The 26,816-nt window shown below is 41.7% G+C and overlaps 2 protein-coding genes across 2 annotated transcripts in view; one reads left to right on the top strand and one right to left on the bottom strand.

Annotated features, from left to right (window-relative positions):
• Window positions 1–1,167: 1,167 nt before the first annotated feature.
• LOC130294313 (urokinase plasminogen activator surface receptor-like) lies at window positions 1,168–24,500 on the bottom strand. The gene is made up of 7 exons (XM_056543927.1): window positions 24,452–24,500; window positions 17,283–17,402; window positions 16,129–16,275; window positions 15,316–15,459; window positions 6,085–6,231; window positions 2,657–2,767; window positions 1,168–1,766 (listed from the first exon to the last, which is right to left on the bottom strand). The coding sequence occupies exons 1-7, from the start codon at window positions 24,498–24,500 to the stop codon at window positions 1,597–1,599; spliced, it is 888 nt and encodes a 295-aa protein (XP_056399902.1). The 3' UTR covers window positions 1,168–1,596.
• LOC130293428 (uncharacterized) overlaps window positions 17,162–26,816 on the top strand; it is a 35,715-nt gene continuing 26,060 nt past the window's right edge. The window contains exon 1 of the mRNA XM_056542085.1: window positions 17,162–17,414. The gene's annotated coding sequence lies outside the window, so the exon portion shown is untranslated. The remainder of the gene's footprint in view (window positions 17,415–26,816) is intronic.

The raw sequence follows: 26,816 nt of genomic DNA on the forward strand, positions 1-26,816 counted from the left end.
GAGTAATTCACCCGTAATATATACGTTATGGCAGCCGGTACCAGCCCTGTGCAGATCTATTGTAAATAATTTAATATACAACCCTCTAAGAGATCTGGACTCTGTTCAGTAGAATCTCAGGGGTGTTTCCATTCACTGATGGTGCAGAGGACTTGAAACCTTGACATTTTGGAAATGTTATTTAAGTGATTTCCTAGCCTAAAACTTCGAGATACGCATAATGCTGAGTAATCACAAATCGCGGCCTGAATTGTTGACAGGAATCCAGTGTAGAAGGTATTGAATGCCTTTGAGATTTAGGACGCTTATGACGGTTAGAATTTATATGCTGGAATGTTCCAGAAAATCAAGGGAGTGACGTGTCAGGAGTGATCGTAATTCTAAATTTTGGCAGATTTATTACAAATGGGCGAAGGGAAATTGTTTTATAGTGGAAAGTCTGGTGTTCGGTAGCAGTGCCACCTAGGGGTGTGACAAAGGAACAGTCAGACATCTCTAATCAAATGACGATAGCTCCCAGCATAGTAAAGGTAAAGTAGAGCACCATCTAGTGGTAAAACAAAGTAACGTATATCCACCAATAGCTCCAAAATTCATCCGTGCTTCAGCATGATATGGCAGCAAATCTACTAATGCAAAATATATGACACTTTAAACTGAAATTTTTATTAAAACACAAAATTATTTATTTTGCAGAATGTGGACAAATTTGTAACTTCTCCTCGATTCTTTATTACAATCCCAACCAAGTTGTAGACTAGGCCGCTGCGTGTCAATACTACTGTAAAGTCTTGGCTTTGTTAAAGGGGTATTCCGGTGGAGCCAGAAAGTTAAACATCGTAAATTACTTGTATTAAAAAATCTTAATCCTTCCAGTACTTTTTAGGGGCTATATACTACAGAGGAAATGCTTATCTTTTTAGATTTCTCTGATGTCATGACCACAGTGCTCTCTGCTGACCTCTGCTGTCCATTTTAGGAACTGTCCAGAGCAGGAGAAAATCCTCATAGCAAACATATGCTGCTCTGGACAGTTCCTAAAATGGACAGCAGAGGTCAGCAGAGAGCACTGTGATCGTGATATCAGAGAAATCTAAAAAGAAAAGCATTTCCGCTGTAGTATACAGCCCCTAAAAAGTACTGGAAGGATTAAGATTTTTTAATAGAAGTAATTTACAAATCTGTTTAACTTTCTGTCACCAGTTGATTTAAAAAAAAAGTCTTCCACGGGAGTACCCCTTTAAGCCATATGGATCTGCTAACAAAAAGTGGCTCCTGTAGTCTAAGTTATGTATTACAGAGTTGCCTATGTATTTAAATAAGTGTCATGTAATACCACTTTTCCCCTGTAGTGGCCACTGCAGCGAAACAGTATAGACAACCACAGGTCCCCCCTGTGATAACGGCTGATGAACAGGATTGGTTTTAATGGTTTGACAACCAATATAAAGTAAGATTTTTCTTTAGAATTTTTGTGGAAAAATAAAGTATGTTTTCCCTTCCCCACATAGGTCAAACCTGTTGAATATACCCTACTTACTCCTACAGCATATGGTTAGAGGACTATGTACAACTGAATGGTGTTTCGGCTATATTTTAGGAGTCATGGTGAGTTTCCTTTTTGACTCCATTATTGCCATGGTTGCAGAGTGCTTCGGCGCAGCACTGGGTGCTCTCCCACCCTGGCATTTTGAAGTGGGGGTACAGGCCCTGACAGAAGGCTTCAGTAGCACAGCCACTCATCACGACATCATCTGGAGAAGAACCTGAGGGGGATAAATGTAAGATTATGGGTTAAAAGGGATCTGATCAAGGCTTGTTTTTTTTGTTTTTCCTGCGTTTTTTCCACAGAAAAAAACACCAGAAAGAGAACGCATTATACAGAAGGATAGCAAAGGCAATCTGTCAATTAGTACAGGTACTACTACTCCCATCATGGAACAGTGTGTTCCGTGCTGGGAGTGGTAGTATTACCTAAAAAAAATGTAAAGAAAAAAAAGTTTAAAACACACACATACACACTACATTTTTATTACTTATTACATTTTTTGTGTCCTGCCCGCCCACATAAATTGATCCCTGTTCAAAAATGTATAAAAATTTCGTTGTAGAAAAGATAAATTTCGTTGAATGCAATTTTTCCCATCACTACTGTCTCTTTTTTATGATATTTTTTAATGGTACCCAACAAAATGTTATTAAAAAAAAGTGATCTCCATCACTTTTTTGGATCGTTAAGTCCAAAAAAGAATAAAAACCGCCTGCAAAAACGGCAAAGTTAAAAACCCACATGGTGTTTTTCTTGGCAATTTTTTTTTTTACTCCCATAGACTTCTATGGGAGAGAAACGCCGCGATTTCAGGGGGGAAAAAACCATAGGCTCAGCATGCTGCGATTTTTCAAAACCGCCAAGGAGCTGAAAAAGAGTGAAAAAATGGCAAAAGGATAAAAAAAAACACCAAACTGAAAAACGCAAAGTGGAAAAAGAATTTAGCGATTTCTCTTGATCTACATCTAACATCTGTCCGCTGCGTTTTTTGGCTGAAAAACGCCATGTGGCAGAATTGGTGTTTTTCTTGGCATTTAAAAAAAAAAAAAAAAAAAACAAGTGGAATTCGTGTCTTAGAGGCAGAAGTGGGGGATTGTGAGTTCTTACCTATCAGGTCCATACACTGGGTCATCTGCCCTTTGCACCGCATTGTGCCGGACTCTTCAGGAGATGGTCGGCTGTAACACTCCAACCCGTTCTCTTCTCCAGGATCCTCGTCTGAGAAGGAAGATAAAGGAACATGGGCGTCTTAGCTATCGATAAGTTGTAGGTATCACTGAAACTCTGGATGTGATTATAGGGGTACTCCGCCGCTGGGGACCCCTTGCGATCTCTGGGCCTACGACGTCACGCCACGCCCCCTCCATTCATGTCTATGGGAGGTGGCATGATGGGTAGTACATAGCCGGCGCACCTCCTCCCATAGACCTAAATGGAGGGGGCACGGTGGCTGTAGTTGCCAGGCATGAAGCAGGGTTCGCTCTGTGCATGGATGACTGGGGTACCGCGCCGGTGATCACAGGGGTCCCCAGTGGTGGGATCCCCGCTATCTAACATCTTATCCCCTACCATTTTGATAGGAGATAAGATGTTTTGCGCCGGAGTACCCCTTTAACACCTTCGCCTTGGCATATCCATTTCAGATGTCCCTTGGTCGATACCCCTTTTGTAAAAAGTTATTTTTTAACATCACATCTCATTGGCTTAGCTCAGAGTTTCTCAACCAGGGTGCATCCAGCTGTTGCAAAACTACAACTCTCAGCATGCCTGGGCAGCCAACGGCTGCCCAGGCATGCTGGGAGTTGTAGTTTTGCAACAGCTAGAGGCACCCTGGTTGAGAAACACTGGCTTAGCTTAAAAGGGGTACTCTGGTGGAAAACATTTTTTTTTAGGTCTTTATAAGTCAACTGTTGCCAGAAAGTTAAACAGATTTGTAAATGACTTCTATTAAAAAATCTTTACCCTTCCAGTACTTTTTAGCAGCTGTATGCTACAGAGGAAATTCTGTTCTTTTTTAATTTCTTTTTTTTTTTTTGTCTTGTCCACACTGCTCTCTGCTGACACCTCTGTCCGTGTCAGGAACTGTCCAGAGCAGCATAGGTTTGAAATGGGGATTTTCTCCTGCTCTGGACAGTTCCTGATACGGGCATCAGGTGTCGTCAGAGAGCACTTGTAGACAAGACAAAAAAGACATTAAAAAAGAACAGAATTTCCTCTGTAGCATACAGCTGCTAAAAAGTACTGGAAGGGTAAAGATTTTTTTTTTAATATAAGTCATTTACAAATCTGTTTAACTTGCTGGCACCAGTTCATAAAAAAAAAAAAAATTCCACCAGAGTACCCCTTTAACACTGAGCTACAGTGCACCCTGTGGATACCTCTGTAGTAGGTCCCTAACATATTAATTTGATCAGTCACCATGTTTCCCCTCCTATGTATTTTAAATGTCTTGTGTATGTATGTTATCACTTTTATGGGATTCATGTGGGGTCACTAATTTTTTTGTCTTTCACTCATTTTAATCGATTTAAATAAAGATATATTTTTTATGGACTTTTGTATCATTCTTTGGTAAGGTGGGGTCTAATTGATAGGATTGTGAATGGTGTTTATAGGTCTCACACAGTGGTTGTTATATTGATATCATTTCGGACACTATATATGTAGGTTTATTGCCAAATATCATTTTTATTGAAACCAGGTCGGAGTATATAGCTACTTCCTCCCCTCCATTTAGTTAGGCCCAAGCGTGTCAGCTATATTGATGTCTATAGAATCCAACTCCTTACAGGTGACGACTTTGGTCTTGTCTGACTGGAGGGGAGGCGTGTAACTACTATATATCCTGATCGTATAGAGATAGCAGCAGTATACAGATAGAGCTGGAGATGAGGTATGTAACTACTATATATCCTGATCCTATAGATATAGAAGCAGCAGTATACAGATAGAGCTGGAGGGGAGGTGTGTAACTAATATATATCCTGATCGTATAGAGATAGCAGCAGTATGCAGATAGAGCTGGAGATGAGGTATGTAACTACTATATATCCTGATCCTATAGATATAGAAGCAGAAGTATACAGATAGAGCTAGAGGGGAGGTGTGTAACTACTATATATCCTGATCCTATAGAGATAGCAGCAGTATACAGATAGAGCTGGAGATGAGGTATGTAACTACTATATATCCTGATCCCAAAGAGATAGCAGCAGTATAAAGATAGAGCTGGAGATGAGGTATATAACTACTATTTATCCTGATCCCATAGAGATAGCAACAGCATACAGATAGAGCTAGAGGGGAAGTGTATAACTACTATATATCATGATCCCATAGATATAGCAGCAGCAGTATACAGATAGAGCTGGAGGGGAGGCGTATAACTACTATATATCCTGATCCCATATAGATAGCAGCAGCAGTATACAGATAGAGCTTGGAGGAGAGGTGTATGATTACCCTATATCCTGATCCCATAGAGATATTAGCAGTATACAGATAGAGCTAGAGGAGAGGTGTTTAACTACTATATATATCCTGATCCTGTAGAGACAGCATCAGCAGTATACAGATAGAGCTGGAGGGGAGTTGTATAACTATTATATATCCTGATCCTATAGAGATAGCAGTATACAGATAGAGCTAGTGGGAGGAGTATAACTACTATTTATCCTGATCCTATAGAGATCGCAGCAGTATACAGATAGAGCTAAGAGTGGAGGTATATAATTACTATATATCCTGATCCCAAAGAGATAGCAGCAACAGTATACAGATAGAGCTTGGAGGAGAGGTGTATGATTACCATATATCCTGATCCCATAGAGATATTAGCAGTATACAGATAGAGCTAGAGGAGAGGTGTATAACTACTATATATATCCTGATCCTGTAGAGACAGCATCAGCAGTATACAGATAGAGCTGGAGGGGAGGTGTATAACTACTATATATGCTGATCCCATAGAGATAGCAGCAGTATACAGACAAAGCTGGATAGGAGGTGTATAACTAATATATGTCCTGATCCTATAGTGATAGAAGCAGTATACAGATAGAGCTGGAGGGGAGGTGTATAACTACTATTTATCCTGATCCTATAGAGATAGCAGCAGTATACAGATAGAGCTAAGAGGGGAGGTATATAACTAATATATATCCTGATCTTATAGAGATAGAAGCAGTATACAGATAGAGCTGGAGGGGAAGTGTATAACTACTATTTATCCTGATCCTATAGAAATAGCAGCAGTATACAGATAGAGCTAAGAGGGGAGGTATATATCCTGATCCTATAGAGATAGCAGCAGTATACAGATAGAGCTGGAGGGGTATAACTACTATATATCCTGATACCATAGAAAAGTGTTTCCCAACCGGGGTGCCTCCAGCTGTTGCAAAACTAGAACTCCCAGCATGCCCGGACAGTGGAAGGCTGTCCGAGCATGCTGGGAGTTGTAGTTTTGCAACAGCTGGAGGCACCCCGGTTGGGAAACGCTGCTTTAATCTATCACTATATGGAGCATGTCTTACCTGTGAATTCCCCCCCGTTGCACTGGCTTCCATTACAGCAGTGATGAGTGGAGGCGTAGGACACCGGCTTCTGCCCGTTGCTGAATGCGGAGAGTCCGGGACACGCGGACGTGTTGCTGCAGCTTTTTATCATGGAGTGCATTATGTCTGCCATGGAGCAAAAACATATAAACAACAATATAAACCACCTGATGATGTCATCAGGCATCACAGCAAAAAAAACGTATACACGGCGACAAAATGAACACTACAAATCGGGACTCAAGTCCTGCAGGAACCCATGGGAACTGCGTTCCTGCACTTTTTCCACAGCAGGAACGCAGTTCCCTTTAGCAGAAGTCCTGCTAAACCCTTAAAGGGTTACTCCACCCCTATCCTAGGGGATAAGATGTCTGATCGCGGGGGTCCCCATCGGACCCCCGCGATCTCAGCTGCAGCACCCTAGACATCCGGTGCACGGGGCGAACTTCGCTCCGTGCCGGATGACTGGTGATGCAGGGCAGAGCCCCCTCAATGCAAGTCTATGGGAGGGGGCGTGACGGCCGTCACGCCCCCTCCCATAGACTTGCATTGAGGGGGCGTGACGTCATGAGCCTCTGGCGGGACCCCCAGGATTAGACACCTTATCCCCTAACCTTTTGGATAGTACCCCTTTAAGTGGAAATCTAGGGTGAGTTCCCAGACTTTTTTTCCCCAGGACTTGACCCCTGACTACAATGTTGCCACATTCTTCTCCGATATTCTTGTACAAATGGAAATACTCTGGCTGTCGCCATGCCGTCACGGGCTACGGCCACCAGGGGGCACTCCCTCATTATAAAGTCTATGTAATGACACTAGGATGATCACATGAGAAATCAACATGTCAAGCGCAGTATTTACATGGCGGGTGAATTAGGACCACTCTGGACGTCAAGATGTATCTGTCACATCAGCGCTCGCTCGACTATTTCTCGGCGCTCTTTTCGCCGCCATCACATTCTTTTTTTTCCTTCGGCCTAAATGGCAATAGGTTATTAAAGGGGATTATACGACTCTTAAGCCTATCTTAATCTGTCAGGACTAATGCACTGGCACTCGAGACAAGACGGAGTGTGTTATTAAGAGTAATTTAGACTGCGAGGGAGCGGAACGTAACAGGGAGGCCGGTGCGCGGCTACAGCCGGCGGTCTGCACAGTATTGACCTCTGTGGTATAGAGAGGGGGGTATATTGTTATTATTGTAAACACAGGCACGTTACATCATTGTGGTCACTGTTCACACTGTGTCATTGTGGCCTCCATATGGGCAATATTTCTCAGCCGTGGCTGGTGGGCATTATGGCTAGTAGTACTATTGAGGTAAAATGGACGGTAGTGTTATGAGGGTACAGTGGCTGGTATTGTTATGTGGGCATTGTGGTTGGTACTGTTATGCAGGCACTATGGCTAGTACTTTTACGGGGACACTGCGGCTGGTAGTGTTATGTGGGCACTATAGCTGGTAGTACTATTGTAGCACTATGGCTGGTAGTGTTATGGGGGGCACTGTGACTGGCAGTACTATGGGGTTGGCGCTATGGCTGGCCGGGTAGTGTTATGTCGGCACTATGGCTGGTACCGTTATGTGGACACTGGTGTTATTAGTGTTATGTAGACACTATGGTTGCTACTGTTATGTTGGCCCTGTGGCTGGTAGTGGAATATGGGCACTATACCTGATACTGTTATGGGTGCACTATGGCTGGCACTATAATGTAGGCATCGGGGCTGGTAGTATAATGTCAGCAATGTGACCGATAGTGTTAAGGTGACACTATAACTGGTGGTGTTATAAAACATTGTGGCTGCTGGTGTTATGGGGGGCACTATGGGTGGCTCTGTTATGTGGAATTGTGGTTGCACTGCTTTGGGGGTAGTACTGTTGTTGTTGTTGTGGAGACACTGTAGATAGCTCTTATATAAGGCACTGCGGTATTATTATGGAGACATTGTAGCTAGCTCTTATATAAGGCACTGTGGTAGGCATTGTTATGGAGACACTGTAGCTAACTCTTATATGAGGCACTGCGGTAGGCATTGTTATGGAGACACTGTAGCTAACTCTTATATGATGCACTGTGGTAGACATTGTTATGGAGACACTGTAGATAGCTCTTATATTAAGCACTGCGGTAGGCATTGTTATGGAGACACTGTAGATAGCTCTTATATAAGGCACTATGGTAGGCATTGTTATGGAGACACTGTAGCTAACTATTATAAAAGGCACTGTGGTAGGCATTGTTATGGAGACACTGTAGATAGCTCTTATATAAGGCACTATGGTAGGCATTGTTATGGAGACACTGTAGCTAACTATTATATAAGGCACTATGGTAGGCATTGTTATGGAGACACTGTAGATAGCTCTTATATAAGGCACTATGGTAGGCATTGTTATGGAGACACTGTAGCTAACTATTATATAAGGCACTATGGTAGGCATTGTTATGGAGACACTGTAGCTAACTATTATATAAGGCACTATGGTAGGCATTGTTATGGAGACACTGTAGATAGCTCTTATATAAGGCACTATGGTAGGCATTGTTATGGAGACACTGTAGCTAACTATTATAAAAGGCACTGTGGTAGGCATTGTTATGGAGACACTGTAGATAGCTCTTATATAATGCACTATGGTAGGCATTGTTATGGAGACACTGTAGCTAACTATTATATAAGGCACTATGGTAGGCATTGTTATGGAGACACTGTAGCTAACTATTATATAAGGCACTATGGTAGGCATTGTTATGGAGACACTGTAGATAGCTCTTATATAAAGCACTGCAGTAGGCATTGTTATGGAGACACTGTAGCTAACTCTTATATAAGGCACTGTGGTAGGCATTGTTATGGAGACACTGTAGCTAGCTCTTATATGAGACACTATGGTAGGCATTGTTATGGAGACACTGTAGCTAACTATTATATAAGGCACTATGGTAGGCATTGTTATGGAGACACTGTAGATAGCTCTTATATAAAGCACTGCAGTAGGCATTGTTATGGAGACACTGTATTTAACTCTTATATAAGGCACTGTGGTAGGCATTGTTATGGAGACACTGTAGCTAGCTCTTATATGAGGCACTGTGGTAGGCATTGTTATGGAGACACTGTAGCTAACTCTTATATAAGGCACTGTGGTAGGCATTGTTATGGAGACACTGTAGATAGCTCTTATATTAGGCACTGTGGTAGGCATTGTTATGGAGACACTGTAGCTAACTCTTATATGAGGCACTGTGGTAGGCATTGTTATGGAGACACTGTAGCTAACTCTTATATCAGGCACTGTGGTAGGCATTGTTATGGAGACACTGTAGATAACTCTTATATAAGGCACTGTGGTAGGCATTGTTATGGAGACACTGTAGATAGCTCTTATATTAGGCACTGTGGTAGGCATTGTTATGGAGACACTGTAGCTAACTCTTATATAAGGCACTGTGGTAGGCATTGTTATGGAGACACTGTAGATAGCTCTTATATTAGGCACTGTGGTAGGCATTGTTATGGAGACACTAGCTAACTCTTATATAAGGCACTGTGGTAGGCATTGTTATGGAGACACTGTAGCTAACTCTTATATAAAGCACTGTGGTATGCATTGTTATGGAGACACTGTAGCTAACTCTTATATAAGGCACTGTGGTAGGCATTGTTATGGAGACACTGTAGATAGCTCTTATATAAGGCACTGTGGTAGGCAATGTTATGGAGACACTGTAGCTAGCTCTTACATAAGGCACTGTGGTAGGCATTGTTATGGAGACACTGTAGATAGCTCTTATATAAAGCACTGTGGTAGGCATTGTTATGGAGACACTGTAGATAGCTCTTATATAAGGCACTGTGGTAGGCATTGTTATGTAGACACTGTAGATAGCTCTTATATAAGGCACTGTGGTAGGCATTGTTATGGAGACACTGTAGCTAACTCTTATATAAAGCACTGTGGTAGGCATTGTTATGGAGACACTGTAGCTAACTCTTATATAAGGCACTGTGGTAGGCATTGTTATGGAGACACTGTAGCTAACTCTTATATAAGGCACTGTGGTAGGCATTGTTATGGAGACACTGTAGCTAGCTCTTATATAAGGCACTGTGGTAGGCATTGTTATGGAGACACTGTAGATAGCTCTTATATTAGGCACTGTGGTAGGCATTGTTATGGAGACACTGTAGCTAACTCTTATATGAGGCACTGTGGTAGGCATTGTTATGGAGACACTGTAGCTAACTCTTATATCAGGCACTGTGGTAGGCATTGTTATGGAGACACTGTAGATAACTCTTATATAAGGCACTGTGGTAGGCATTGTTATGGAGACACTGTAGATAGCTCTTATATTAGGCACTGTGGTAGGCATTGTTATGGAGACACTGTAGCTAACTCTTATATAAGGCACTGTGGTAGGCATTGTTATGGAGACACTGTAGATAGCTCTTATATTAGGCACTGTGGTAGGCATTGTTATGGAGACACTAGCTAACTCTTATATAAGGCACTGTGGTAGGCATTGTTATGGAGACACTGTAGCTAACTCTTATATAAAGCACTGTGGTATGCATTGTTATGGAGACACTGTAGCTAACTCTTATATAAGGCACTGTGGTAGGCATTGTTATGGAGACACTGTAGATAGCTCTTATATAAGGCACTGTGGTAGGCAATGTTATGGAGACACTGTAGCTAGCTCTTACATAAGGCACTGTGGTAGGCATTGTTATGGAGACACTGTAGATAGCTCTTATATAAAGCACTGTGGTAGGCATTGTTATGGAGACACTGTAGATAGCTCTTATATAAGGCACTGTGGTAGGCATTGTTATGGAGACACTGTAGATAGCTCTTATATAAGGCACTGTGGTAGGCATTGTTATGGAGACACTGTAGCTAACTCTTATATAAAGCACTGTGGTAGGCATTGTTATGGAGACACTGTAGCTAACTCTTATATAAGGCACTGTGGTAGGCATTGTTATGGAGACACTGTAGCTAACTCTTATATAAGGCACTGTGGTAGGCATTGTTATGGAGACACTGTAGCTAGCTCTTATATAAGGCACTGTGGTAGGCATTGTTATGGAGACACTGTAGCTAGCTCTTATATAAGGCACTGTGGTAGGCATTGTTATGGAGACACTGTAGCTAACTCTTATATAAGGCACTGTGGTAGGCATTGTTATGGAGACACTGTAGCTAACTCTTATATAAGGCACTGTGGTAGGCATTGTTATGGAGACACTGTAGCTAGCTCTTATATAAGGCACTGTGGTAGGCATTGTTATGGAGACACTGTAGATAGCTCTTATATTAGGCACTGTGGTAGGCATTGTTATGGAGACACTAGCTAACTCTTATATAAGGCACTGTGGTAGGCATTGTTATGGAGACACTGTAGCTAACTCTTATATAAAGCACTGTGGTATGCATTGTTATGGAGACACTGTAGCTAACTCTTACATAAGGCACTGTGGTAGGCATTGTTATGGAGACACTGTAGATAGCTCTTATATAAGGCACTGTGGTAGGCAATGTTATGGAGACACTGTAGCTAGCTCTTACATAAGGCACTGTGGTAGGCATTGTTATGGAGACACTGTAGATAGCTCTTATATAAAGCACTGTGGTAGGCATTGTTATGGAGACACTGTAGATAGCTCTTATATAAGGCACTGTGGTAGGCATTGTTATGGAGACACTGTAGATAGCTCTTATATAAGGCACTGTGGTAGGCATTGTTATGGAGACACTGTAGCTAACTCTTATATAAAGCACTGTGGTAGGCATTGTTATGGAGACACTGTAGCTAACTCTTATATAAGGCACTGTGGTAGGCATTGTTATGGAGACACTGTAGCTAACTCTTATATAAGGCACTGTGGTAGGCATTGTTATGGAGACACTGTAGCTAGCTCTTATATAAGGCACTGTGGTAGGCATTGTTATGGAGACACTGTAGCTAGCTCTTATATAAGGCACTGTGGTAGGCATTGTTATGGAGACACTGTAGCTAACTCTTATATAAGGCACTGTGGTAGGCATTGTTATGGAGACACTGTAGCTAACTCTTATATAAGGCACTGTGGTAGGCATTGTTATGGAGACACTGTAGCTAGCTCTTATATAAGGCACTGTGGTAGGCATTGTTATGGAGACACTGTAGCTAACTCTTACGTAAGGCACTGTGGTAGGCATTGTTATGGAGACACTGTAGATAGCTCTTATATAAGGCACTGTGGTAGGCATTGTTATGGAGACACTGTAGATAGCTCACTGATATTATTATAGGGCTACTGGCTGGCACTGCTATGGGGCAATGTGGTTACGATTGTTAGGTGTACTCTTTGGCTGTCACTGTGAGGAGATGTTGGGGGGGAACTCTGTCACTATACATGGACAGGGCCTAGTACTGTAACTGAGTACTATTCAGATGAATAGAGCTCAGCTGCAATACCTTACACATGATGTTGACAAGAGTGGCGCTGTTTCAGAGGTGCACCTACTGCCTCTAATGCCCCTGGCGAGGTGCTGTGTCGCCTGTGTACCACAACTCAATTCATTGCATATGGGACCCTCGGAAATAGCTGAGGGATGTACTGGGCGATCTCTGGCAGTTCCTATAGACGATGAATGGCGCAGCGGCCTCATGCGTGACCCACCACTTCATTCTGACTTGAAACTTGGGTCCCCATTCATAAAGAGGTACTCAGATTACAGATATGTAAATTACTTTTAATTAAAAATCTAAATCCTTCCAGTACTTATCAGCTGCTGAATACTATAAAGTTGTGTAGTTCTTTCCAGTTTGACCACAGTGCTCTCTGCTGCCACTTCTGTCCCTGTCAGGAACTGTCCAGAGCAGGAGAGGTTTGCTATGGGGATTTGCTCCTGCTCTGTACAATTCCTGACACTGACAGAGGTGTCAGCGGAGAGCACTGTGGTCAGACTGGAAAGAACTACACAACTTCCTCTGGAGCATACAGCAGCTGTTAAGTACTGGAAGGATTAATAATTTTACACAGAAGTAATTTACAAATCTGTAGAACTTTCTGGCACTTGTTGATTTGAAATTATTTTTTTCCACAGTACCCCTTTAAGAACATATAGAGGTCCCGAAACCTGGGATCAGATACTTGTCCACCTATCCTGTGGATAGGAGGTGTTATAGGCCAGAATACCCCTTTAAATAAATCACTATAAGTCATGAAATAGTTACATTTTTCAGAAAGAAGAAAATTGAAAAAAAAAAAAAAAAACTCCTGCTCCTTTTCATCTTCCTATTGATATTTACTGAGCCGCGGGTAAATCTTTCTAAAGAAAACAGATTGAAATAAACAGGTTACACGACAAAAGGCGAAGATGTTTTATTGTGACAGCCGGAAAATAAGTGGGGGGCGGATCGGAGACACATAAAATATCACCCGAGATGGTGTAGTAATATCCCCACCACAAAGCAGGACTCACACAAGAGCCGAAAAAAGACGAAAAGAGGGAAAGAACTATAGGAAAAATACACTCAACATTTGTATTTTTTTTTTTTCAGCAGCACTCCAATCTCCAGAAGCACTCCAGGTTTTCAGAATTTTTTCCCCCCAAATTACACCATTACTTGTCATACAGCACCTTTTTTTTTTTTTATTTCAGCACAGCTCCCAGACCCCTCCCCTCCAGCTATATACTTCTGTTGCTATCTCTATGGGATCTGGATATATAGCAGATATACACCTCCCCTCCCAGCTCTATCTGTATACTGCTGCTGCTTTCTCTATGGCAGTGTTTCCCAACCAGGGTGCCTCTAACTGTTGCAAAACTGCAACTCCCAGCATAGTAGATATACACCTTCCCTCCCAGCTCTATCTGTATACTCTATCTGTATACTCTATCTGTATACTGCTGCTGCTACCTCTGTGGCAGTGTTTCACAACCAGGTTGCCTCCAACTGTTGGCAAACTACAACTCCCAGCGTGCCCGGACAGCCAACGGCTGTCCGGGCATGCTGGGAGTTGTAGTTTGGCAACAGTTGAAGGAACCCTGGTTGGGAAGCACTGCTCTATGGTATTAGGATATATAGTAGTTATGTACCTCTCCTTCGACTATCTGTATACTGCTACTGCTATCTCTAAGGGATCAGGATATATAGAAGTTATACACCTCCCCTCCAGCTCTATCTGTACACTGCTGCTATCTCTATAGAACCAGGATATATAGTAGTTATACACCTCTCCTCCAGCTCTATCTGTACACTGCTGCTATATCTATGGTATCAGGAAATATAGTAGTTATATACCTCCACTCCAGCTCTATCTGTATACTGCTGCTATCTCTACAGGATCAGGATATATAGCAGTTATACACCTCCCCTCCAGCTCTATCTGTATACTGCTGCTATATCTACAGGATCAGGATATATAGTAGTTATACACCTCCCCTATAGCTCTATCTGTATACTGCTGCTATCTCTACAGGATCAGGATATATAGTAGTTATACACCTCCCCTCCAGCTCTATCTGTATACTGCTGCTATCTCTACAGGATCAGGATATATAGTAGTTATACACCTCCCCTATAGCTCTATCTGTATACTGCTGCTATCTCTACAGGATCAGGATATATAGTAGTTATACACCTCCCCTATAGCTCTATCTGTATACTGCTACTGCTATCTCTACAGGATCAGGATTTATAGTAGTTATACACCTCCCCTCCAGCTCTATCTGTATGCTGCTGCTATCTCTACAGAATCAGGATTTATAGTAGTTATTCACCTCCCCTCCAGCTCTATCTGTATACTGCTGCTATCTCTACAGGATCAGGATATATAGTAGTTATACACCTCCACTTCAGCTCTATCTGTATACTGCTGCTGCTATCTCAACAGGATCAGGATGTATACAAGTTATACACCTTCCCTTTCCTTCCCAGCTCTATTTGTATACTGCTGCTGCTCTGCTGCTATCACTATGACAGTGTTTCCCAACCAGGGTGCCTCCAACTGTTGTAAAACTACAACTCCCAGCATGCTCGGACAGCCAGAGTAACACCCCCACTACTTGCACAAGCATGAGACCCCAACGGAATAAAAATACCTTTATTGAGTACCTAAAAAGAAAATATGTAATCATACAACCCCTTTAAGAAGGTTATAGCACTCTCTGAATCGACCCAAAATTCCCTTTTTATTAGAACCTACCTTGACTCAGTGCATTAGTGATAGAAACCTCTATACAAGATTTTTGAGAAGGTCCACATCTCATACTTGGATGATTGTTGCCCCCACACGTTTTAGGTGGTCCCTGGCATGCCAAGCACTCAGTGCGGTAATCCTCTCCAAGATCTGAAATTGACATGGTATATGGTGAGTCCAACCATAAAACTGTGGTTTCGAAGAGTGATATCTATGGGCGCTCTCATTAAAAAATGTTTTGCTATTGAATGGTAAATAAAAAAATCTTTCGAATGTATTTTGTTTAAAAAAATAAATAACGTTTTCTATGTTTTATTTGTGTTTAAAAAAGCTGCCACTAGGTGTCTCCCTACTTGTCCAGAGCACATTTCCCTCCATCTTTTGCACAGACTCTGGACTCCTGCTGGCCTGGCAGAAGTCCAAAATCAGAAAATGCAGTCTGGAGTGCTGAGGGGTGTGGGTGCAGCCTTAGCCAATCATAGCTCATCTCACACTTAACTACTCTGGGCTGTGTGTAGCAGAGTGAGGGAGGAAGTTCGGATGATGTCACGCCTGCTGGGGAACGCCCCTTCCCAGTCTGTGAATCCGACTGAGACTGAGCAGAAAACTAAAAAATAATAAAAATAAAGGCAGGAGGTGGTTTATCATGATGGGGGCAGTGAATTGGGAGGATAATACAATTTAACAAGATCATGGCAGGTACTCTTTAATATTTGAATAACTGGAACCGACTGGATAATAGGGTGGTTCACAGAACCTACCTGAGACATGGACATAGATGTGTCACGTGACTTCATACTCTAGAGAAGATTTACTAACCTGGTACTAAGTCTTGGTTACAGAGGTCTTTGTCACAGCAGAGTATGGTCTGGCTGGTTTCGATGTGTTTCAGGGAGCCTATGTGGGTTCGGTTGCAGGTTTCTCCAAAAGAACATTCCTTAACTAGGACACCGCCATGCAGTATACCTGAGAGCGGTAAAAAGATATTAAAGTACAACTCTACCTAATACAGGCAACCCATCCAACCACGAACAATGGTGTGCTTTTGCCCTGAAGACAGCGGTGACTTTCCTCAAAACCTGTGTGGAGGAAAAGTTGACCAGTTGCCCATAGCAACCAATCAGATCTTTCATATAAAAAAAAAGGCCTCTGAAAAATGAAAGTAGCCATCGGATTGGTTGCTATGGGCAACTGCACCACTCTTCCTCTACACAGGTTTTGATAAATCTCCCCCCCCCCCCCCTAATCCCCCCCCCCCGTCTTGAAGACCATCAACATCTGAAAGGGGGTTTTGTCCTAGCAATCCACACTTGTGGTGTCTGTACGATTAACTTTAAGGGGAGGGTTTGGGTCAAATGAATGTGACAGTCGAGTTCAACCTTTTAGAAGACAAAATGGTATGCCCCATATTTGGAGTCGCTTCTTGACCGCTACACAAAATGGGGGAAGTTATGGTTTCGGTTACATGTTTCATCCTTATAGCAGTAGGCACAATCGGGGGGGGGGGGATGGGTTGATTTATCAAAACCTGTGCAGAGGAAATGTTGCCAAGTTGCCCATAGCAACCAATCAGATCGCTTCATTTTTGAAAGTGAAAGTGAAAAAGCGCTCTGATTCGTTGCTATGGGCAACAGCTCAACGTTTCCTCTGCACAGGTTTTGATAAATCTAGGCTTGTGTTTACTGGACGGGTTATGTGAAGGAGCCTTCAGACACAGTTGTAGAGATGGTGTAGACCAGTGGCCTCAAACTGTGGCCCTCCAGATGTTGCAAAACTTCAACTCCCAGCATGCCCGGACAGCCGTTGGCTGTCCGGGCATGCTGGGAGTTGAAGTTTTGCAACATCTGGAGGGCCACAGTTTGAGACCTCTGGTGTGGGCAACCTGCCACTACTCTCCTCTGCATTGTCACGAGGTCAGAAGACAAATAAAGGAAGAGGTACACTTTAGGGTTAGCGGTAGAAGATCTACTTACCGCTGTACGTGATGAATGTAGAACTGCAGTACTGCTGTTTGCCGTCACACGTCTCCGCTTTCTGTTCTTGAGAAGCATGGTCCGGAAGACCCCTGAAGGTGAAGCACTGGAGGCCGACAGCTGAACGAGAAGGTGAGAGAATGTACATAAATGACAGTATTATAGTAGTTATATTCTTGTATATAGGAGGTAGTATTATAGTAGTTATATTCTTGTATATAGGGGGCAGTATTATAGTAGTTATATTCTTGCATATAGGAGCAGTATTATAGTAGATATAGGAGCAGTATTATAGTAGTTATATTCTTGTATATAGGAGCAGTAGTATAGTAGTTATATTCTTGTATATAGGAGCAGTATTATAGTAGTTATATTCTTGTACACAGGAGGCAGTATTATAGTAGTTATATTCTTGTATATAGGGGGCAGTATTATAGTAGTTATATTATTTTACATAGGAGGCAGTATTATAGTAGTTATATTCTTGTATATAGGGGGCAGTATTATAGTAGATATATTCTTGTATATAGGAGGCAGTATTATAGTAGTTATATTCTTGTATATAGGAGGCAGTATTATAGTAGTTATATTCTTGTATATAGGAGCAGTATTATAGTAGTTATATTCTTGTATATAGGAGCAGTATTATAGTAGTTATATTCTTGTATATAGGAGCAGTATTATAGTAGTTATATTCTTGTACACAGGAGGCAGTATTATAGTAGTTATATTCTTGTATATAGGGGGCAGTATTATAGTAGTTATATTATTTTACATAGGAGGCAGTATTATAGTAGTTATATTCTTGTATATAGGGGGCAGTATTATAGTAAATATATTCTTGTATATAGGAGGCAGTATTATAGTAGTTATATTCTTGTATATAGGAGCAGTATTATAGTAGTTATATTCTTGTATATAGGAGCAGTATTATAGTAGTTATATTCTTGTATATAGGAGGCAGTATTATAGTAGTTATATTCTTGTATATAGGAACAGTATTATAGTAGTTATATTCTTGTATATAGGAGGCAGTATTATAGTAGTTATATTCTTGTATATAGGAACAGTATTATAGTAGTTATATTCTTGTATATAGGAGGCAGTATTATAGTAGTAATATTCTTGTACATAGAGCAGTATTATAATAGTTATATTCTTGTATATAGGAGAAGTATTATAGTAGTTATATTCTTGTATATAGGAGCAGTATTATAGTAGTTATATTCTTTTATATAGGAGGCAGTATTATAGTAGTTATATTCTTGTATATAGGAGGCAGTATTATAGTAGTAATATTCTTGTACATAAGAGCAGTATTATAATAGTTATATTCTTGTATATAGGAGAAGTATTATAGTAGTTATATTCTTGTATATAGGAGCAGTATTATAGTAGTTATATTCTTGTATATAGGAGCAGTATTATAGTAGTTATATTCTTGTATATAGGAGGCAGTATTATAGTAGTTATATTCTTGTATATAGGAGACAGTATTATAGTAGTTATATTCTTGTATATAGGAGCAGTATTATAGTAGTTATATTCTTGTATATAGGAGGCAGTATTATAGTAGTTATATTCTTGTATACAGGAGCAGTATTATAGTAGTTATATTCTTGTATATAGGAGCAGTATTAAGGTAGTTATATTCTTGTATATAGGAGCAGTATTATAGTACTTATATTCTTGTATATAGGAGGCAGTATTATAGTAGTTATATTCTTGTATATAGGAGGCAGTATTATAGTAGTTATATTCTTGTATATAGGAGGCAGTATTATAGTAGTTATATTCTTGTATATAGGAGGCAGTATTACAGTAGTTATATTCTTGTATATAGGAGCAGTATTATAGTAGTTATATTCTTGTATATAGAAGGCAGTATTATAGTAGTTATATTCTTGTATATAGGAGCAGTATTATAGTAGTTATATTCTTGTATATCGGAGCAGTATTATAGTACTTATATTCTTGTATATAGGAGCAGTATTATAGTAGTTATATTCTTGAATATAGGAGCAGTATTATAGTAGTTATATTCTTGTATATAGGAGCAGTATTATAGTAGTTATATTCTTGTATATAGGAGCAGTATTATAGTAGTTATATTCTTGTATATAGGAGGCAGTATTATAGTAGTTATATTCTTGTATATAGGAGGCAGTATTATAGTAGTTATATTCTTGTATATAGGAGGCAGTATTACAGTAGTTATAATCTTGTATATAGAAGGCAGTATTATAGTAGTTATATCCTTGTATATAGAAGGCAGTATTATAGTAGTTATATTCTTGTATATAGGAGCAGTATTATAGTAGTTATATTCTTGTATATCGGAGCAGTATTATAGTACTTATATTCTTGTATATAGGAGCAGTATTATAGTAGTTATATTCTTGAATATAGGAGCAGTATTATAGTAGTTATATTCTTGTATATAGGAGCAGTATTATAGTAGTTATATTCTTGTATATAGGAGCAGTATTATAGTAGTTATATTCTTGTATATAGGGGCAGTATTATAGTAGTTATATTCTTGTATATAGGAGGCAGTATTATAGTAGATATATTCTTGTATATAGGAGCAGTATTATAGTAGTTATATTCTTGTATATAGGAGCAGTATTATAGTAGTTATATTCTTGTACATAGGAGGCAGTATTATAGTAGTTATATTATTGTATATAGGAGCAGTATTATAGTAGTTATATTATTGTATATAGGAGACAGTATTATAGTAGTTATATTCTTGTATACAGGGGCCTTTTCCTATATACCAATATTATTACAACTTCAAAGCAAGGTTTTGCTTTTAGTCATATTTGTAACTGTAAATCTTCTGGTGGCAAACCCAGTTTTTTAGGGACTCACTGTATATTTAAAGGATACAAGTGTCACTTAAAGTAATCCCGTCATCATCACATAAAACCATTACTGCAAATAAACCCCGCACTTCCAAAACAGCAAGTCTACAATAGTGCACAGTAAATATCCCTATGCCGCAGTTATAGTGCACCGTAAATAATCTTACACCATAGTTATAGTGCACCGTAAATAATCTTACACCATAGTTATAGTGCACTGTAAACCTCCCGCCTTGTGCTCTTAATAATATACAGATGATGCATTACCGTCAGATAATTATAATACAGACCTCATACACAGGGCTTTACTACAATATATCAATCCATATAGCTTCAGCTAGAGGCAAAAAAAGTATTAGGGTATGTACACACTGAGGAATTGGCGATGAATTCTAGCTTAAAAATTCTGCCGCGGAATTTCCGTTTTTCTTCCGCGTGGAATTGATGCGGAATTCCGCGTGGAATTATAGGAGGAAACTGGGTTTTTTTTTGTTTGTATTTTTTTTGCTGGACGACAACCACCAATTCGAATTTCCCTTTTTTTTCTTTGCACGAAATTTGCGCCCGAATTCCGTGCTAATTCTGCACGAAACGGCGTTGGGCTAAAAAAAAAAAATGTCATTGATTTCTATGGGACAAAGACGCAGATTCCGCATTCTTCATGTGGAACGGAATTCAGCGTCGGAATTCCGCTTGCGGAAATTCCTCAGTGTGAACTGAGGAGTGGAAATACAGTTAAAGGGGTACTCCGGTGGAAAACTTTTTTTTTTTTTTTTTTAATCAACTGGTGCCAGAAAGTTAAACAGATTTGTAAATTGCTTTTATTAAAGAATCGTAATCCTTCCGTTACTTAGTAGCTGCTGAATACTACAGAGGAAATTATTTTCTTTTTAGAACACAGAGCTCTCTGCTGACATCATGACCACAGTGCTCTCTGCTGACATCTCTGTCCATTTTAGGAACTGACCAGTGCAGCATATGTTTTCTATGGGGATTTTCTCCTACTCTGGACAGTTCTTAAAATGGACAGAGATGTCATCAGAGAGCACTGTGGTCGTGATGTCAGCAGAGAGCTCTGTGTTCCAAAAAGAAAAGAACTTCTTCTGTAGTATTCAGCAGCTAATAAATACTGGAAGGATTAAGATTTTTTCAATAGATGTTTTTCATTTACAAATCTGTTTAACTTTCTGGCACCAGTTGATTTAAAAAAAAAAAAAGGTTTTCAACGGAGTACCCCTTTAAACTCTTTTGGGTTTTCCACTGCTGACTGAATTGGAGAGGAATAAGCGAGCGGAATTACCCGAGTAAATTCCTCTCCAATTCCTCAGTGTGAACATACCCTTAGGCCTTTTTACTCTCACCCCATAGGTGCCATCCATAGTACTGTCGTCCTCTAATGTGGCAGAGTGGCCCTTGGGCCCCCACACATACAAAGTCCAGGGTGCAACTACAACATATACAAACCCTATTGCCATAGCACTGTAGGGTCCCTAAAATATCATAAATATCCCTAAACAGCACCCCCAATGGTCATAGGGTGACATACAAATACAGAAATGGTTGTCCATCTGCAGGCCTGGACCAAAAAGTCCTCCAGTAGAGGACACAATCGAGGGCCCCAAAGCTCTGGCACAATCGAGGGCCCCAAATGTACAGAAATGTACATAGCATGTGATGGTGACCAAGAGTGGATAAGCGCATGTTCTGTACGGGTAAAGGATGGACCCTCAGAATTATCTTATCTTCTCTTACCTGACTATATTTTAGCATTTTTCCTATAAAATAATGACCTTCTGGGATGGATATCTTGGGTATAGGATACATGAGACACTTTAGCATTATTTACGAAGAGCGGTCTTGGTATAGGCTCTTCTATGGAGATGAAAACCCAATATGTGTCTCTGTATATGGCCTTAGGGGAAAAAAAAAAACCTACTCAACAGTTGCTTAGTCCACCATGTCGTGTATATATATATATATACTGGTGCCCCACAACCAGGGACCTTATTTCTTAGGCTGCTTTCACACTATAAAATGCATCCGTTTTAGAGATCCGTTTGATGTTCCGTTATGAAAACCCTGAAGATCGGCCATTAATCGTCCGTTAGAAAATCCTGTTAGAAAATCCCATTATAGTCTACGGGATTTTTACATTATCCGTTTTAATCCGTTATAGTCCGTTATTAATAACGGGTCGTTATGTTGTGACGGAAGATAGTAACATGCGCTATTTCTTCTGTTCATTTTCCCGTCACAAAATAATGTCCGTTATTAATAACGGACTATAACGGATTAAAACGGATAATGTAAAAATCCCATAGACTATAATGGGATTTTCTAACGGACGTATGGGATTTTGGCCAACATGCCGGTATTTTTATTTTAAAAATACCGCCCATGCAATGGCCAGGAATTATCCAACCAATCATCCAACTCCCGGAATGTTGCACCATATACTATACCAGTGTTTCCCAATCAGAGAGCTTCCAGCTGTTGCAAAACAACAACTCCCAGCATGCCCGGACAGCCGTTGGCTGTCCAGGCATGCTGGGAGTTGTAGTTTTGCAACCGCTGGAAGCACTCCTGGCTAGGAAACAATGACCTATATACTACACTGCTCAAAAAAATAAAGTGAACACTAAGATAACACATCCTAGATCTGAATGAATGAACTAATTGTATGAAATACTTTCGTCTTTACATAGTTGAATGTGACAACAAAATCACACAAAAATTATCAATGGAAATCAAATTTATCAACCCCTGGAGGTCTGGATATGGAGTCACACTCAAAATCACAGTGGAAAACCCCACTACAGGCTGATCCAACTTTATGTAATGTCCTTAAAACAAGTCACAATGAGGCTCAGTAGTGTGTGTGGCCTCCACGTGCCCGTATGACCTCCCTACAACGCCTGGGCATGACCCTGATGAGGTGGAGGATGGTCTCCTGAGGGATGTCCTCCCAGACCTGGACTAAAGCATCCACCAACTCCTGGACAGTCTGTGGTGGATGGAGCGAGATATGATGTCCCAGATGGGCTCAATCGGATTCAGGTCTGGGGAACGGGCGGGCCAGTCCATAGCATCAATGCCTTCCTCTTGTAGGAACTGCTGACACACTCCAGCCACCTGAGGTCTAGCATTGTCTTGTATTAGGAGGAACCCAGGGCCAACCGCACCAGCATATGGTCTCACAAGGGGTCTGAGAATCTCATCTCGGTACCTAATGGCAGTCAGGCTACCTCTGGCAAGCACATGGAGGGCTGTGCGGCCCCCCGAAAGAAATGCCACCCCTACACCATTATTAACCCACCGCCAAACCGGTCATGCTGGAGGATGTTGCAGGCAGCAGAACGTTCTCCACGGCGTCTCCAGACTCTGTCACGTCTGTCACATGTGCTCAGTGTGAACCTGCTTTCATATACTATATACTTTATAGTCCAACATGCTGGGAGTTGTAGTTTTCATTTGGGACAGCTGCTGAGCCACAGGCTGTATCAGGGCATGGTGGGAGTTGTAGTTAGTAACTAACTGCAACTGCCGAATTTAATAAAAGAAAGTGATGAAAAAGTCACAATCAAAACAAAAATTATACTGTTAAAAACTACACAAAAAATGAGCCCTCATACAGCCATAGGCCCGTATAAGGAGAAATAAAAAAAGTTATAGGGGTCCGAATAGGACAAAATTTTCCCTGCATATGTGTATCCTGTGATGTTACGCATATATAATTAATTATGCAAATTAACATGACCAGTATTTATTTTTTGCAAGAAAGGTGACAACCATATTTAGTGCTATCAAGTCCATATTGACCCCTGCAGGATCTCCCGGTCTTCTGTTCGGTTCATCGTCCTTCTGGGTGATATCATCTTGGCTTTAATGAATCTATTCATTATAAATAATCCGAAATTCATTCTTCTGGTGACAATTTGGAACATTTTGCTATTACATAAGCAAGCTAAATGACAAGTCTATACACTTGCCAAATGAAGGCGGGCACTGCCATCAGCGCAATATGGGACCGGGTAGTAGATAGCCTTGGTGAGCCATTTGTCAGTAAATTGCCTGCTTTTCCCTGCCCTCCACAGATTGCCGTCTATTACTGCGACACAACACAACGCTGATCTACTTAATCCATCTTCTTTACAATTAGAATATGCTGGAAACCTGGCATTACATTAATTTCACATTATGACCAAGAGGGGTTTTACCGAAATGAACATCCTGACATCTATTTCTTTTTAAACCACTTTACGGAATTACATTCTATCATAACAGACGTCAATCAGTACTTACCCAGGCACAAGAGGGCGCTGTAGAGGCCGGATTTCAGTAATAGCTTCATAATAGGATTTTTTTGCAGTAGGTCTGGGAATAGATGTGACTGTCCAACAACTCGATTCCCACAAATGGCGCAGTATGTAAACAGGTCCTACTGCTCTCTACATGGGAGGACCAGGGAGGGGTGAAAACCAGGGCGATGCTTTTGTACTAGTGATACCTGCAAGTCAAGGCCTGATGTTAGCTTCAGGGGATTTGTTACATCATAATGTGTATATTGTACTGCAGCCGTGACTAACAACTATATAATTCATTAAGGCATTATAGGGATCTTTAAGTAGACGGTAAATCTTCAAGACTATCCCACAGTTTATATAGGGTTGAGCTAGATCAACAGAGAGATGACCCCATGAGGGGATTTTAAAGCCATTCACTTTGACAAGGATCTAGAGCAAGCATGTCAAACTCAAAGGCGAACATGGGCCAAAAAACAAGGTTTAAGTTTATCTGGGCCGCATAAAAAAAACAAAAAACCCGTGCCCTCCCTGCACAACACCCCATGCCCCCTTTGCACAACAATCCATGCCCCCCCTGCACAACATCTCATGCCCCCCTGCACAAGACCTCATGCCCCCCCCCCTGCACAACATCTCATGCCCCCCTGCACAAGACCCCATGCCCCCCCTGCACAAGACCCCATGCCCCCCCTGCACAAGACCCCATGCCCCCCCCTTGCACAAGACCCCATGCCCCCCCTGCACAAGACCTCATGCCCCCCCGCACAACATCTCATGCCCCCCTGCACAAGACCCCATGTCCCCCCTGCACAAGACCCCATGCCCCCCCTGCACAAGACCCCATGCCCCCCTGCACAAGACCCCATGCCCCTTTGCACAACAATCCATGCCCCCCTGCACAACATCTCATGCCCCCCTGCACAAGACCTCATGCCCCCCCCGCACAACATCTCATGCCCCTCTGCACAAGACCCCATGTCCCCCCTGCACAAGACCCCATGCCCCCCCTGCACAAGACCCCATGCCCCCCTGCACAAGACCCCATGCCCCCCCCCTGCACAAGACCCCATACCCCCTTTGCACAAGACCCCATGCCTACCCTACACAACACCCCATGCCCCCCTGTACAACACCTCATGACCCCCTTCACAAGACCCCATGACCCCCCTTCACAAGACTCCATGCCCCTTTTGTACAACACTCCATGCCACCTTTGCACAAGACCCCATGCCCCCCTGAACAAGACCCTGCAGTACAGTTCCTCCACATTAGGTGCAGTATAGTTCCCCACATTAGATGCAGTATAGTTCTCCACATTAGGTGCAGTATAGCTCCCCACATTAGGTGCAGTACAGTTCCCCCATATTAGGTGCAGTACAGTTCCCCCACATTACGTGAAGTATAGTTCCCCACATTAGGTGCAGTACAGTTCCCCCACATTACGTGCAGTATAGTTCCCCACATTACGTGCAGTATAGTTCCCCACATTAGGTGCAGTACAGTTCCCCACAGACATACAGCCTTCAGCCATATACAGTGTATGGCTGGAAGCTGTATGCCTGTGTACTGCCCCACTTCAGTGTTCCGACCACCGCTCCTCCAGTCCGGGGTCACAATCTACTGCTATGGCCTATGGGCCATAGCAGTAGCTCCGGGGACCGGAGGAGCAATGGTTGGAACACCGAAGATTATGTGCTGGTGAGTGGGGGCTTACCATACCCACACATCCTCCTACCTTCTCCTATGGGCGCAGGCACGGGATGTCAGTGAGGTCCCTGCGTGCGCTACCTCCCAGCAGCCCCTGCATTTTTAAAGTTAACACGGGGCCGCAGAGAGGTAACCGGGGCAGAGGGATGCCCCGAATGTGACGGGGGCCCCCTGTGGGCATGGGGCCTGGAGCAGGCGCTCCAAGAGCGCCAATGATGATCCGGCCCTGACCAGAGAAATTAATATCTTTGCCGGGCCGCAAAGATATTCATTGTGGGCCGTATGCGGCACGCGGCCAAATGTTTGACACCCATGACCTAGAATGATCATCTATGGTGGTCCCAAAGAGCTGCAGTCCACATTGGAAACAATAAACCATCTTGTACCTATGATGAACCTTTGCTGTAATTTTATGACATCACAAATGTCATCACACAATGTCACATGAGTCACCACCACCACACAACACCCTGTACTTGGCACATACAGATAACCGGGCGGAGGGGAGACCCAAGTTCCCATCTAAAACTCTTTCCCATAAAAATATATTATAATTATAGAAAATGTCACATTAAATATGTAGGATTGGTGATGTCTGTGATCAATGTAAGTTACCATACCCGAAACGCATCAACTGTCCATGTTGACTGTTTGAT

Source organism: Hyla sarda, chromosome 10 (genome assembly GCF_029499605.1).
Source record: "Hyla sarda isolate aHylSar1 chromosome 10, aHylSar1.hap1, whole genome shotgun sequence".
Lineage (NCBI taxonomy): Eukaryota > Metazoa > Chordata > Amphibia > Anura > Hylidae > Hyla > Hyla sarda.

Bases quoted from the DNA above. Each gene is read 5' to 3' on its own strand.
- LOC130294313 (XM_056543927.1), bottom strand. From the start codon at position 24,500: ATGAAGCTATTACTGAAATCCGGCCTCTACAGCGCCCTCTTGTGCCTG. The intron at 17,403-24,451 runs GTAAGTACTGAT...CTTCTCGTTCAG, and splicing joins CAGCGCCCTCTTGTGCCTGG to CTGTCGGCCTCCAGTGCTTC. The intron at 16,276-17,282 runs GTAAGTAGATCT...TACCGCTCTCAG, and splicing joins TACATTCATCACGTACAGCG to GTATACTGCATGGCGGTGTC.